Below are 16,074 nucleotides of genomic sequence, written 5' to 3'. Positions count from 1 at the left end.
GTGCCTGGTAATCTGACATGCCCCCTCCTGTAATAAGTAAAGATGAGAGAACTCGATGTTTGGTGTTCAATGGTTGTGCTGAACACCAACATTACAAAAAAAAAACAGAGTTTGGGTTTCGAATTTGCATGTTTTACATATGCTGACCACTCAGTGAGCATCGCTGTGTGCTCAGATACGCTCAGTGCTCAGCCCAGTGTGAGCTGCTTGCAGTGGTTTAACGTCTGACAGTGGGGAAAACAACAGCGTGATTGGATGTAGTGTGTAACCCCGACAAAAAATGGAAAATCCCCACCCACCCTCTCCCAGATGTGTTCTGCTTATGGCTGGTTGAATGTAGATGGAGACCCAAACTGCCAATCAGTAACTTCCATTGGGGTTTGGGTCAAGTCTGAACCCATGGAGGTTCGATTCGGCTGCGCCCGCCGAACTGAATTTCCACGGGTTCGCTCATCTCTAGTGATAAGCATCTTACAATCTGTACACATTACACAGAGGGCCTGGTATGGGTGGGGTTAGGTTTCTCAGCTCTACTGCATTGCTAAACATAAAAACTCTTGATTGTGTCACAACAGCTGCACCAAGTAACCTAATCAAGGTTAACCTAATCATTGGATTCAGGATCTCTTTGCTTACATCATACTGGTCTCAGATGAGGTAGCAAAAACCTGCTGAAAGATTGCCTTTAATTTTTTATTAAAAAGTATAGCACACTGCTATACTTGTTTAGTATAGTATTTACGTGTAGTTTAACGCTATGGCTACAGCAAAATTCTGTTTTTGACGAGTTCTCTTTAAAAAAGCAGTGCCAAGGGACCAGAAAACAATCTAGAGGGGACAGAGGAGTATGCCCTGATATTATTTTACTAAGTATAACCTTTCCCGTTTTACAGCATTCATCCTTTGCAATACATTATTGGTCAAACTAGTGGATAGTTATGACTAATGTCACCAAAAAGACGACATTCATTATTGTATTTGTTCCTTTTTGTCTAGTCTTTTTTTTTTAAGCTTGTTTTTGATTTGCACCAAATTCTTCCTTTAATTTATACCTATTTTGAAGTCTCTCTTATATGTGTCTGTCTATTTTTTGTTCATATTCGCCATAGTACACAACTAGTTTTTGTTTTACAGATGTTTGCAGCTGATTCATCAATTGCGACTTTTTAAAAGTTGCAAAATTTTTGCGCAAATGTACTTCAGTCCCCCCTTGGAGTGATTTATTCTTGTGCATCGGAGATTTTTTGCGTATCATATGAGTGTTTGATCTTAAAAGGCGCAAAAATGGTTAAAGATAAAAATAAAGAACATTTTTGATTTGCAAAATTGATGAACCATTTTTAAGAATCTGGTGCAACGAATGGCAGCGAATGCGGCAAGACAAAAAGAGAAAACTGACTTAAAACCCCAGCAAATGATGAATCAGCCCCTTAGTGTTTAAATGCCATGTGAATTCCAAAAATTCATATAATTCCAACAAGTAGATAAAATCATTGCGGTGGGGATTTTACACATAACAGGAAGTTTCCAGTCAGCTCCGACAAGATTCTGAGTAAGGGTATGATGGGTCCTGGTCTTCTAGTCTACAGCTTTGTCCCAAATACAGCAGTGACCACCAGATGATTGTCCTATGAGGATCTATCAACACTGTTCACAAAGGAATACCGCACAAGACTTTCTGATATGTCAGTCCCACTACAGAGAAGGTTCTTGCAAAAACTTAGAAAGTATATAGTCAGTATTCTTTCTGGACTTCAATGGTTTTCCTGAAATAAAAATATATAAAAAATTATAAAAACCCAATAGAATATATTGATATATTAAATTACATTTTATTAAATGTGTTGTGTGGCACAATCATTACAAAATGCCTTTTTATGTTATTTAGAGGTAAACGATGAAGTCTTCTGCTTGGATCATTTAATAACAGACAAAATTAATTGACGTTAGTGGACATCCATTCATTTCAATGGGAGCTGTGCAATTGTCCGACATCTGGTACCCCTACCGATCAGATGTTCTCGGTGCCGGCAGAGGTAGCCGGAAATACTCAGTTCCAGAGATGCACTTTCTTCTGATTGTGGCCGTGGCCGAGTACTACACATCCGCCTCCTATTGATTTGAATAGGAGGCAGATGTGCAGTACTTGGCCACGCCCACAATCAGAAGATGGAGCAAATCTGGAACTGAGCATTTCCTGCTACCTGCTGCCTCTGCCGGTACCAAGAACAGCTGATCGGTGGGGGTGCGGGTTATCGGACCCCAGCCAATCAGATATTGATGACCTATCCTAAGAATAGTCCATAAATGTAAATGTAGTGGACAAGCCCTTTAACTTAAAATTAATAAAGGTTTTAGACGAAATAATGTGTTATCCATTTTTACATGTATTAGTATCTTATAATTAGAATACCTCTTGTTTATGTGCTTTGTCTTGCTGATGGATACCATTGGCAGAACCTGAGTTTCCAGTCACCTAACAGAAATAAAAATGAAATACAATAATTCTGCTAATACAATAAGAAAGCATGCACATTCAAAAAAGTTGCTATGAACATTCATAATGAGGCAATATTATGAGAAAACAACCAGGAGCGTTGTATAGCTTTATAAGGATTTGAGCTGGTAAAGTAAACAAGTCATTTGTTTTCTGAAAATGCTAATTAAATAAGTTACTTTGTAATTTATGATGAAGAAGAAATCACTGCTTAGAAACTATGATTCTAATAAGTGCAGTTCATATTACGGTAGGGGAAAAAGTAAGTCTTCTCATTGTTTAATATCTTGTGATTGGAAAAGATGTTTCTCCAAAAATGTCTTAGGGCTGCCTCCTTGATCTGCAGCCTCCTGACGTTAACAGTTTCCCATACCCTTTTGTCGTGTCTGTGGTAAACACAAAGGACTCCAGTCATCATTTGTTTTGGGGATTGGGGGGGGGGGTGTTTTGTCACTTTTCTTTTTTGTATTGGGGTATTTTTGCTGAATTTGCACCAAATTCTTCAAAATGGCACATTTGGTTCATGAATTTTGTGCAAAGACAAAAATAGTATTTATTTTTATCTTTTAATCTTTTTTGTGACTTTTTTTTTTAGCGTGAAACGTCACAACAATGATACCAAAATAACTGACATACACACAATCACTGCAGGAGGGGACTAGAATATATATGCAAATTTTAGGAAAGTCGCAAATGATGAATCAGAAAAACATATCTGGTAGCCAAATATGGGGAATATAAAAAAAAAGAATTATACAAACGTATAAAATAGACTTTTAAAAAGCCACAATAGAAAAGAAGAATTAGGCACTGATGAAAAACACGTGAAAAAAATTAGACAAAAACCCCCCCATAAATGGAATAATGAATCTGGGCTGATAATCTAATAATGGCTGTCTAAGTACGGCTGTCAAGTACTATAAGGGGAAAGTCAATGGGATCTTATTCATATACTGATAGCAGTACTGGAGTCCAGTAAAAAAATCCCCATGTAAAAAAGGCTTGCAAGGCAGTGGGGATGAGGATTAGCAATGTCCATAAGTGACAAGCTTAAATATTAAAATATATAAATGTAGCACTGACACTGATAGCTACAAGAGGCAGCCAAGAAATAAAGCAGATCTGGGTGGAAACAGTTTCTACTTTCATTCTATTCATAGATTGTTCCATGCAAGAGAATTACGGTAGATCCATTATATAAATGACATTTGGATCAAACTCTGATCAGAGTATGATGCGAGTGTCGCCTAAAGGGCGCTTTACACGCTACGATATCGCTAGTGAGCGTACCCGCCCCCGTCGTTTGTGCGTCATGGGCAAATCATTGCCCGTGGTGAACAATATGGCTAGAACGCGTCACACGGACTTACCTTCCTAGTGACGTCGCTGTGGACGGCGAACAACCTCTTTTTTAAGGGGGCGGTTCGTGCGCTGTCACAGCGACGTCACACAGTGGTCCTCCACTAGAAGCGGAGGGACGGAGAGCAGCTGCATTAATGACACGCCCACCTCATTGCCGGAGAGCGCAGGAACACTGGTTTTCGCCGTTCCCGGGGTGTCACACATAGCGATATGTGCTGCCTCAGGAACGAAGAACAACCTGCGTCCAGGACCAGCAACAATATTTTGGAAATGAACGACGTGTCAACGATCAACAATTAGGTAAGTATTTTTGATCGTCAGCGGACGCTCGTAGGTGTCACACGCAACGACGTCGCTAACGAGGCCGGATATGCGTCATGAATTCCGTGACACCAACGTTATCTCGTTAGCGATGTCGTTGTGTGTAATGGGGCCTTTAGTGTGATCCAATTCTCTCAAATGAGGAGAAGATGGAGAACAAAATTCCTCCATCTTCTCTATTCTATGAGTTACATTTTGAAAGGTGACCTATCATCTCCAGCACATGTGTGCAGAGCAGGCTGTGAATCAAAGTGCAGGGTAGTGATCAATAATGTTCACTGTATAGTGAACGGTGAGTGTTACAGACCTCTCAGCCGCCTTGATTACTGGAAGTGAGCGGCTGCAGGGAGCATAAAATCTCCCTTTCTCCCAGTAGCTGCTGCTCCAGTAAACCAGTCGGACAGTATTTAAATTAAATTTACATTCAGATTAAAATAATGTAAGTAAAAATAATGTAGATTGTGAATGACAGCATATGTAATTGAATTATATATATATATATAAATATATACAGTATATATATATAGTTCTTTTTCACACGTTATGTTATTTATGTATTTCTTCACGGTATTTTGTTCCACAGAAGAAAATGTAGCATTTTTTAGTAATAGTGTGTTTGTATCCATTTGTTTAAATACAGCATGGTTTTTTTTCCTTTTTTTTACTTTAGTTTTTCGCCATTGAAATCAAAGTGGGTTACAAGCAAAAACAAGCACTAAAAACATATTGCGAGGGCACCAAAAATGTCAGGTTAAATGTCAATGTTAATGTCAGATCAGATTAAATTACCAAAGGGTTTACCTGAAACTTTTCAGCACTGCTTCTCATGGCCTCCATTAATTTCTCCGTTTGTTGACCTTGGTCAAGAGCTATTCGAAGAGCATCTTCAGTGCTGACCAAACGATGCTGCAACCTTAGCACCTCGGATTCTGTAGCTGGATCTATTAATGAATATCTTCTCTGATCTCCTCCTGACTTCTCTTTATCCTGATGTACAGCAATAAACTAGATTACAACATGCAACTATTGTATAAAACTTTAAACAATCATTCCCTAAATAGTAAATTATCCACTAGCCACAAGAGGATAAAGAGCTCCATTCTTGAGATCACTGGAAGTCACAGCACATGGATCCCAAGAATAGGGCTCTGGAACCTGAGAACCAGACATTGCAGAGTCCCTTCTTGAATTGTATGGAGCTGTGCATGTTTGACCTTTGCTTTATTTATTCTCTATTGGATTCCTGTCTTGATTTGAGTGGATATGCCCATGTTTTACCTCCAATTCATTCATTGTCTATATGAAATTTCCTGTGTGACATTGAATGAAGCAGAGGTCAAACATGCGCATTTCCACTCAAATCAAGAAGTCTGCAGAGTCTGGGTCTCATGTACCAGAATCGTATATTCGGGATCACTGAGCGCCTGTCTGGCTAACAACCCCAAGCAATCAAGTTATTCACTCACTTTTGAATAGCGGATAACTTACTATAGTGGAAATAACCCTTTAAGATATATTATGGATAATGTGGTTCATTCACAAGTAAAAAAAAAAAGAAAATATCAAAATGTAACATTTTTATTTTTACTTACCAAAACCATCAACTTTTCTCTAAGTGCCTTGATTTCTTCTTTTAATTTCTGTTCTTTTGATCTCCAGTCTGCCTTATGGACCTCTCGGCTCAGGTCTTTCTCTGGTCCTGGCGAATGCCGATTGGCTTCAAGTAGCAAAGCTCTTAGTTCGTTTAGGCTCCTGGTTTGTCAATGACAAGCACAAGATACAAGACATTAAAAATACTGCCATTTGGTACATGCATATATTTTGTGTACATTATGTCTAAAAAAACAAAACAAAGGCTAGACTGCTCAACACTAGTGATGAGTGAGCACTACCATGATCGGGTGCTCAGTTCTCAAATCGAGCAGGTCAGACACTTGGACGGGCTCAACTTAAGTGCCAAGTATATTGGAAGTCAAAGGCAAACTCAAGCATTTTTCCGGAAGACTACCGAGTACCCCAGCATGGTAGTGCTCGCTCATCCCTACTCAACACATATTTTACATATTACTAGAAGCTTATTCAATATACATGGATCTCATCGAAAGGTTAGCAAAACAAATGGCCCATTGTGCCACATGTGATAAAAAACCCAATAAAAGACTTTTCCTCCTGTAATGATGGCATGCTTTACATAGATTTATACATTATGTACTAACTTAAAGGGTTTGTCGCACTTTCAATCTTAAGGAGGAAAACACTTCTCTGTCTCCCAGCTTCCTGATTATTACTTCTCCATTTTTTCGGTGGAGCACTGGACCACTGACTAAATAATCAGGTGTGATCCTGATTATTACCTCTGCATTATCGGTGGACAACTGGACCACTGAGGTGATCCAGCTTCGTAATAGCGCTTTAAAGCTACAGTACACAGCAAACAGCCTGTAATTATGCCCTCCTGCCTAGAAAACCGGTCACATCTAAGGTGCTCAGTAACCTTGTGAATGGCCTGTAAACTGTAGAATAATCCCTCCATTCTTGAGAAAGGAATATTGTTTTTTTTATCAAGGTAAACTGCAAAATTGATTATTTTATACAAATATTGTTTACAGACAAATCAATGAAAAATGTGCTCTAGATATGCCTATGAGAGAGACATTGCACTCAGAATGTCTCTGACGTCATAGCCTGGTGTCACTTACCTCTCTTTCTTGAGTAATTCTTGACTGATCATGACAAATTGACCTGATGCCTCATAGGACTTTCTGGAAAAAGCCTCCAGTTCCACCTCCAGTTTTTTATTATCTTTTACTAATGAATCCACCTTCTTGTCCCCTGATTTACATTTGCTCTCAAGTGCTGTTGGTTACATGAAAGTTTACTAAGCAATATAATATTATATAATTGGACATTTACAGATGTATAATGTGCTATTATAACTATATAACAATAGAACAATATAGTTTTTCTTTGATGATGACAACACACAGCTAGAGGCTATGGCAAAGTGTAAACCCATATATTAAAGGGGTTTTCCACTTTCAAGAATAAAATACCTGCAAATACCTGTAAAATACGTGCAACAACAAACAGGTCCAGTGCTGGATCTCTGCCACAGCTTGGGTCTCAGTGTTATGGCAGCTACAGTGATGTCACGTGAACAGCTCACATCAAAGTGGTAACCAATGCTTGCGCTCAGCAGCTGTGCCTGGTAGACAGCAAGAGCTGCTTAGCTCAATGACTGGTTACAGGTAGCATTGATGTGTGCTTTTAATGTGACATCACGAGCAGCAGTGAAGGGTCATCACTGGACCTGTGGAGGACGGGTACCCGATCTGTTTGTTATTTTAGTGACAAAAAAAGAGACAGATGCTAAAGCATCAAAACCATGAGTGTAAAATATAGATATGCATTACTGCTAAAGGAAATCTAAGAAAAATTGAGATATTTAGCTTACAAAAATGGCAATTTTTATATCTGCCCAGTAGCCACGTCAAGGCAATCTCATTACTGGGTACCTACTCGGAACTGAAGCCTTTCTCTGGGTTTAAAAACCTCCTCTGTATGAGTGGATAGGAACCTGCTATAGAGAATAAAATCACCTGTGGCTAGTGAGGGAACGATCAGAAGGCTTGACCCCCATTAATCTAGACAAAAAGACTGACGGCACTCCCAAAACTGCAATGTGAACAGGAGTACCTATTCACATTGCAGTTTAGGGAGTGCCGTCAGTCTTTTTGTCTTTGTTATTTTAGAACGTTATATGTCCCTGACACTAGAAAACCCCTTTAATATTCATAATTAACTGGAACCAGTTTAAAGTGACATCCCACATTACAAAACTTAGCTTACACGCGCCCTTAACATTATGGAGATTCTCGACAAAGAAATCGTTCCAGGTTATCTGCAAGCTTGATGTTGCACTATTTTTGATAGCTTGTAGATATTATTATTTAAATCATCAATGTCTCATGAGAGAATCTATAATGTAGAAAATCAGAGGCACTACATCACAAATAAAAATGTAGGCAAATGCAGACATGCTTAAAGGGAACCTGCCAGTTCTCCTATTCCCTGCAACCCAGTAGCATTGTTATCTCTATGCCCAAATTCCCTCCCTAACCAGACCCTGTATAATGCTATTGACTAACATGAATGTTTAAAAAAGTGTTATAAACCTCACTGTCCCTATGCTAATTAGGACAGTGACTAGTTGGAGGGGCATTAGTTCCCCAGACTAGTTCTCTTTTTTCCATGTTATCATGCCCCTGTGGGCGTGATAACATGATTTTCCACTAGACGGCATCATCGGCAGCTCCTCGAAATGTTGTGCATGCGTGTGGCTCTTTTTGGCTGCATCAGTATGCCTTTGAAGCCAGTTATACACTTCTCAGCTTTATTAGGCATACTGAGCATGACCAGCAGCTCAGGAGACATGTGCGTGACCCGTCTTCTGAACTTCTGTCATGCGCAGTGCACCTAATGAATCCGGGAAGCTTCCACCCTGCTTCTGAGGCGTGCTGACATGGCCGAAATGAGCCGTGTGAATGCGTAAAATTTCCATTAGCTGGCAGTGATGCTGTCTAGTGGGAAATCATGGTATTACGTCCACAGGGGTGTGATAACATGGAAAAAGGGCCGACTAGTCTGTGGAACTAAAACGCCCCATGACTAGTAAAAGGCCTAATTAGCATAGGGACAGCGAGGTTTATAAGTTTAAAAAAAAAACATCCATATTAGTGAATATCGTTATTCTGGGCTGGTTAGGTAGGAAATTTGGGCATAGAAGTATCAATACTGCTGCGTTGGAGGGCATCGGGGACCTGACAGCTTCCCTTTAATGCTATAAGAAACAATTTAAAGGGCAGCCAAAATGATCTGATTTATTATATTTATTATATTTATTATTATTATTATTATTATTATTATTATTATTATAGACAGAGTGGGAGAGCTTTACTAATCTAAATGTAACAGAATTCTGACACAATTTTAGCCTTTTTTTACCCTACACAAGCAAGGAGGAGTGCCCTAGATGGAAAATGGTGTAGTTTGCTAGAGAGGTTAGACATGTATTATTGCATTGAGTGCCATAAATCTGCCAAAACACTGACACAAATGATACACAATGTAAATAGGAGGTGTAAACTTAGCATAGACAAGCAAAATAAGCACTACCTGTAGACACTTTGGCGCAGCTTTACATTTTCACTACATTTATATGTTTACATTGTCTATATAGCTGAACAAATTTGTAAATGTTTGACACAGTGACATAACATCCTGAGCAAACTGCTGTTTATTTAAAACTAAGTTTTAAGGGACACTATAATCAGGACTTACATATTAAATCAGATTTTTGTGTTAAATGTATTTTTGAAAACTTTTGTCAAGGTTTTTGTTTTTATTTCTTACACAATCTGTGTTAAAAATACAAATGAGAAATCTTCATAATTTTCCCACTGGTCACTCGGACTTTATAAAATCTAACAAGACATGTACATTAGCCACAATGCACAGATTCTGACCTCCTCTTCTGTATGGATGCATCTAAGAAGTGTGTGAAATTGACATTGTTAAGTGATGAGCATTAGGATCAGATGTGACATTTCCTATTGTGATTGTGGATCATGTTTTATCAGTTGTATATAGAGGTGTTACTTGCCATTTTAATTCTGCAGGCGAAATAAGAGTCTAAAATAGCCATTATGAAAAATTGTAAGATGACTAATTTCATTCTTTGAAGAAAAATAAATTGTGATGTGAGAAAAAAATACCATTGCTAATTATTTTTAAATTACCATATTTTTTGTTTTATAAGATACCCTGGATTATAAAACGCACCCCACATTTAGAGATAAAAAAAGGTAAAAAAAATGGGGTCCATCTTATACTCCGGTGTTGTTTTACCGAAGGGGGCGGCAGCAGTGGTGGAGCCGGGTCACAGGAGGCAGAAGCTGTGTTGGCAGCGGCGGTGGGTCAGTGGTGGTGGCGGTGGGTCAGTGGTGGCAGCGGTGGTGGCGGGTCAGTGGTGGCAGTGGCAACGGCGGGTCAGTGATGGCAGCGGCAATGTCGGGTCAGTGGTGGCAGCAGTAACAGCGGTCAGTGGTGGCAACGGCAAGTCAGTGGTGGCAGCGGAAGCTGCGGTGGTTGTGTGGTGGAGCAGGCCTATGCGGAGGGTGTCCTAGTCTGTCCCCAGTCTGAGCTTCAAAGAAATGACGCCTGGAGCGCCGTGTGCGCAGATGGCGCTCTCATGCAAGAGCTCCATCTGCGCACGCGCTGACTCCCGTCGCCATCATTTGAAGTTGGGACCGCGGACAGGCTAGAACACCCGCCGCACAGCCACCGCTGCCGGTATAGTCACATGGCCAGTTGCCCGGCCGCACAGAGTGGCAGCCAGCAGGCCGCGCACCCACCTGCGCAGAGAGGCACCCGGCTGCCAGGACAGAGAGGCAGCCGACACCGACAGGCACCCGGCCGCCCGCACGGACAGGCACCCTGCCGGCAGGCCACACGCACCAACAGGCAGCCTGCTGGCCAGCTGCACGCACCGACAGGCACCCTGCCGGCTGGCCGCACACACTTGGCCGCCTGCACACAGCCGTACAGACAGCCCTCCGCCAAGTCACCACCCCTCGGTAAGCTACATTCGGATTTTAAGGCGCATCCCTCATTTCCCCCCAAATTTTTGGGAGGAAAAGTGCATCTTATAATCCGAAAAATACTGTACACAACTTGATTTAAACAACAGCTATTTTCTTATGGTGACTTTCCTTTAAATGATTACTCATGTTAAATTACATAGTGAAGCTATACATAAAAAGAAACGAGAAATATCGTATTTTCCGGTTTGTAAGACGCACTTTTTCCCCCCAAACCTGGTGGAAAAATGGAGGTGCATCTTACAAACCGCATATGGCTTTTTGGGGCAGCAGTGGTGGTGTAGAGTCGGCAATACGGGGGGCTCAGAGGTGGTGTCACTGCAGTGGAGCAGCTCAGGAGGGTGAGTGTGCAGCATCGGAGGATCAGCAATACTGTGGGCTCGTGGGGTGTCGCAGCGGTGGGCGCCATTGATCTGCGGGCTGCTTTGAATTGCCATCGATTGACGAGATGGCCGCGGAGACCAATCAGCGCACGTGCCGCCTCTGTGGCCATTTTCTTGAAGTCTATCCTGTCAATGGACAGTGATTCAATGGAGCCTGCAGTCCGCTGGCAGATCAATGACGCTCGCCACCCCAACACCACACGAGCCTGCAGTATCTCCGACCCTCCACTGCTGCACACTGACCCTCTTGAGCCATGACACCCTCTCCTCCGAGCCTGCAGCATTACCAACCCTCCTGAGCTGCGACACCCCCTCCTCTGAGCCCGCAGCATCGCCTACCCTGCCTCCTGTGACCTTCCTGAGCCACTTCACCATCGACTCTCCCTCCTGGTGAGCTAATATAATAGGTACTAGAATTATAAGATTGACCCTCATTTTAACAGTAAAAATGATTTTTTTCCTATTTTCCTCCTTCAAATTTGCGGTGCGTCTTATAATCTTGTGTGTCTTACAAAAAACGAAAAATATGGTACTTAAAACTGCTAGATTTCTTGCACAGAAACCAAAGATGTAAACTTACCATTTATTTGAGCTCTTAAAGATTCGATATGAACCGACATAGCTGATACTTCTTTGTCTCTTTTACTAAGTTTGAGCTGCAGATCTAAATACAAAAAAATGAAAAATGTTACTGTCTGCCGTGGTATGCTACGTAGACAAAAATGCCTGTAAAATAAAAGACTACACATTTTTGGCTGAATAAATATTGCATATTGCACTTGCTGACTGCAAATCCGAGCCCATCCAACATTACGCAGCAGCTGCAAGCTGTGCCACATTCTGCCAAGTCTGGATTGTCACTGTCTATTAGTGTCGCTGTGTCATTGGATTTGCTCACGGTCTTGTGTTTTGTGCACACATTTTTCTTGCTAAGTAGTGTTTACATTATCCCTTCTAGCATTAAAATGTGATATACTGCAGTGTATTTCAGTTTATCTAAACCAATAAAATGATGATAGCAAGAGTAAAAAATGTTATATTTCAAAAGTTTCCCAATAAACATAATATTATATAAAAATTTAAACCGGATCCTCTAACTCAGGTGTGGGCAAGTAATTTTCCCATGAGGCCGCATGAGAAATTGGGATGGTTTTATAGGGCCGAACTAACAGAATTAACTCAGTTCCACCCAATACTGTATATAGTATATATACTATCCCTTCATAAACAAACAGTAAGTTAAACAATACAAAGATTCAATGAAAATATGAGGTCAGTGGGGGGCATAGACATTTCTGGGATCAGTAGGGGGCATACACATTACTGGGGAATATGGGGCATACATACTGGCCCTGGTGGCCTGTGGAGCATACATTACTGACAGTGTTGGCCTGTGAAGCATACATACTGGCCCTGGGGAGCATACATAGTGACAGTGGTGTCCAGTGGAACATACATACTGACAGTGGTGGCCAGTGGAACATACATACTAGCCCTGGTGGCCTGTGGAGCATACATACTGGCCCTGGTGGCCTGTGGAGCATACATACTGACAGTGGTGGCCTGTGGAGCATACATACTGGCCTTGGTGGCCTGTGGAGCATACATACTGACAGTAGTGACCTGTGGAGCATACATACTGGCCCTGTGGGGCATACATACTGGCCCTGGGGGCGCTGCATGCACAGGCTGGCAGCACTGGAAGACGCTTAGGGCCCAAGCTGGCAGCGCTGCAGGACACTGAGGGCACAGGCTAGTACTACTGCAGCAGCAGAGCCTAAGGGCTCCATTGGCTGCCTTCTCTTAGTCCCCTGTGTGTCTGTTTCTTCTATTGCAGGCACAGGGGGACCTGAGAAGACACAAGTGCTGCTCCTCTCCTCTCCTGCAGGCACACTGCTCTCTCCCTGCTGCTACTGGTTCACATTACCTCAGTTGCAGAACAGATGTTTTTGAAGTGGCCGCTGTGGAGATGAGCCGGTCACATGTCAGGATTCTGGGTAGAATGGGTAGGCAAAGGGGGCATGGTCAGCATTGAGAGAGCAACAAGAGGGGACAAGGAAAGCATCCAAGGAGTGTGTGTGTGTCCAGCATTGAGGGGGCGTGGACGACAGTAAAAGGGACGTGGCCAGCAGCATAGATACCATGGAAGGCATCCAGTGACTGTGGCCAGCATCCAGAGGGGGTGTGACAGGCAGCAAGAGGGGGCGTGACCGGCAAAGTGTGGCAGCGTGGCAGTCACTTATCACTGCATTGCGGGATACATAGCTCCCAGCCGTAAGAGCGGGGCTGAGGCATAAAATCGTAGATCAGGCAATGCCTCCAACTCTGAGCTAAGACAGGCGGGACGGTCACAGACAGTAGGCGGGCCGGATCCAGCCCGTGGGCCGCCCCTTACTCAGGTCTCCTCTAACTTGTGGTAGTCAATCAGTGGACCACAGTCTACCTCTATATTGTAATATTCTCTTTAGCTCTAAGTGTCATATAGCCACCAAGGCAAGTGAACTGCGTTGACTACATATGTATGCGCAATACATTGGATGTTGATGGCAAGAACAGTGTAGTCTCCATAGTTCTTATTGCCACCAGATCAAATAGATATCAATAGAGTCCATCAGGATTAGTTGTGATCTATTTTAAAGTTCCTATGTAATGGATATTATGAATCTGTTAGGGGGGTTGTTTTCTCTAAGAAGTAAAGACTTCAGTCACTCTATGTGAATGCAGTATCATGATAGTGTGTGCACATTGCACACTGTCATGATTCCCCTGTATTCCTCGGGTGGGTGGGCGGTCACATTTATGCGATTTACATACTTGCAGTCATATCCTGATTTGTCTCATCCATTTCCTCTAATTAAGCTGGGGCCACATGAGCATTAATGCGAGTGCATCGTATGACACTTGGCTCCCGCTCTGCTGCGGTGTCTCAGCCGAGTGTCATGCCACTGTGATGCGATCCTGTGATTGCAGCACAGCTGCGGAGGAGAAAACAGGTGCTGCTGAGGAGAGGGAGGGACTAATCTCCCTATCTCCTCCATTGTCAGCTGATGCGTATACCACACTGCACTCTGCTGTAATGCGAGTGCACTGCGATGTTTCTCTCACACCCATAGACTTGTATGGGTGTGAGTGAATGATTATGAAGCAGATTCCATCGCAACATGCTGCGATTGTTTTCTCAGTCCGATTAGGGTTTGGAAAAAAAATCGCTCATGGGAGCGACCCCATAGAGTAACATTGGTCCTAGTAGAATGCAATTTTTTTATCGCATTCCTCTTGCTCCAAGAAAAGTGTAGGGTACTAGTCAACATGTGATGGCTGGAATGCAAACTGCATACAAGTGGTCACCTGATCGCCCACCCACATGGACAATACTGGGGAGTCGTGACAGAGTGCGCAATATGGTTTGGCAATCTGTGAGCACATAGGCTAGTGTTAATGAGAGGGTGCTACAATAAGATGCGCCAATTTCTTAAAAAGGCTCACACCACTTACTCAATTTGATGCATCTTGATCCAATCAAAATAACAGCGGAGAAGACCCTGGTGGACCTATCTAGGTTTGCATAAGATAAATTTTCCTACAAAGTGTTCATGCATCAAGTCACTATGGCTCAGTATCCTGAGATCTGCGTTTAACTGGTATAAAAACATCCAAAGAAATGCAACTTGTGAAAGTGTTTTATGACAGATTTCTGGCGTGAAATCTTTAATATATCGGCCCTATATATTGATGACAGTCTTTGCTTCGAAACCCCGATAAGATCAAGTCATGGCAGCATTGTGAATACAGCCTTACATTATATTAACTTGAGAGAATATTGCTAAGCAATGCCCATTTGTATAACAAAGAGAAACATTCAGTGGGGGTGAAGTGATAGGCCAGGGGAGCCTCCGGCCTTGTAGTCGTGGCCTTTGTAGATTCAAGGCTCTCCCCTGGCTCCATCACTACTTCACGGTCGGGGACTGACTTGGTGGGGCAGAGTGTGGTGTCGGCGTCAGTAGTGGTACAAACAGTCTTCAGGCAAGATGTGATGCAACCAAAAGACATATTTATTGACACACGTAGTCTCAATCCGGCTGTTACAGACAGAAAAAAACACTTCCTGGGCTGGGGAACAACCTGCCCTGACGAACCCTCGTGTGGGGCTGTGCCCTGATTACTCCACTTCACCGGGCTCCCACTGGCGGTTACACACACACACCGGACCCACACCGGCTGCTTCACTCTCCGAGGTTCCGTCCACTCCCGTTCTCTCCGGCGTCCCCTTTTAATTCAGCCCCCACACTCTGCCCCTTGATCTTCGCCCTTTCACGTCCCGGATCCCACTAACTCCTCTCTCACACAAACACACACTCTCCCCCCTGGTTTCTGCCGGCTCCTCCTTTCACTGTGGCGACAGCCGTCCCACCCGGCCACTAGGGGTGCCCTATCACAACAATAAAATATTAAAATTCAACATTTTTAATAATTGCAATTCCGGGTTATCTATGCTGGTACTGGTAGGGGGTAGGCTCACCCACTACATGCCACCCCTCTTAAAATCCGAGCCTCCCCGCAAGGCTCTATCTAAAACACATAGCTAAAAGAATGAACATAGCATAAGACAAAAAAAAAAAAATACCCTTCAGCCCAGTCCACAATAGGCACCGCGTACTAGAAGAAGGGCACCAGTCCAGCGCCTGGCGGCTTAGCAGCGCTCCCGATCTTTTAATGGCGCCCGGAGGCTCAACAGCGCTCCCGGTCTTGTGATGGCGCCCGGAGGCTCAACAGCGCTCCCGGTCTTATGATGGCGAGCTACAGGCATATAAACTGGTATCAACTGTAAACTCTTCGCCCTGCGGAGGAGTTC

The 16,074-nt window shown here is 42.8% G+C and overlaps 1 protein-coding gene across 4 annotated transcripts in view; it reads right to left on the bottom strand.

The window, feature by feature from the left end:
- Nucleotides 1–1,132: 1,132 nt before the first annotated feature.
- CLIP2 (CAP-Gly domain containing linker protein 2) overlaps nt 1,133–16,074 on the bottom strand; it is a 183,299-nt gene continuing 168,357 nt past the window's right edge. For all 4 annotated transcript variants that reach the window (XM_075336353.1, XM_075336354.1, XM_075336351.1 and 1 more), the window contains 6 exons: nt 11,803–11,886; nt 6,880–7,036; nt 5,773–5,932; nt 4,982–5,167; nt 2,414–2,476; nt 1,133–1,766 (listed from right to left, as the gene is read on the bottom strand). In XM_075336353.1, the coding sequence (XP_075192468.1) occupies nt 1,755–1,766; nt 2,414–2,476; nt 4,982–5,167; nt 5,773–5,932; nt 6,880–7,036; nt 11,803–11,886 (662 nt within the window). In that variant the 3' untranslated portion in view covers nt 1,133–1,754. The remainder of the gene's footprint in view (nt 1,767–2,413; nt 2,477–4,981; nt 5,168–5,772; nt 5,933–6,879; nt 7,037–11,802; nt 11,887–16,074) is intronic.

The sequence above is a fragment of the Anomaloglossus baeobatrachus genome, chromosome 2 (assembly GCF_048569485.1).
Source record: "Anomaloglossus baeobatrachus isolate aAnoBae1 chromosome 2, aAnoBae1.hap1, whole genome shotgun sequence".
Lineage (NCBI taxonomy): Eukaryota > Metazoa > Chordata > Amphibia > Anura > Aromobatidae > Anomaloglossus > Anomaloglossus baeobatrachus.
This window is presented reverse-complemented; position numbering and strand designations above follow the sequence as displayed.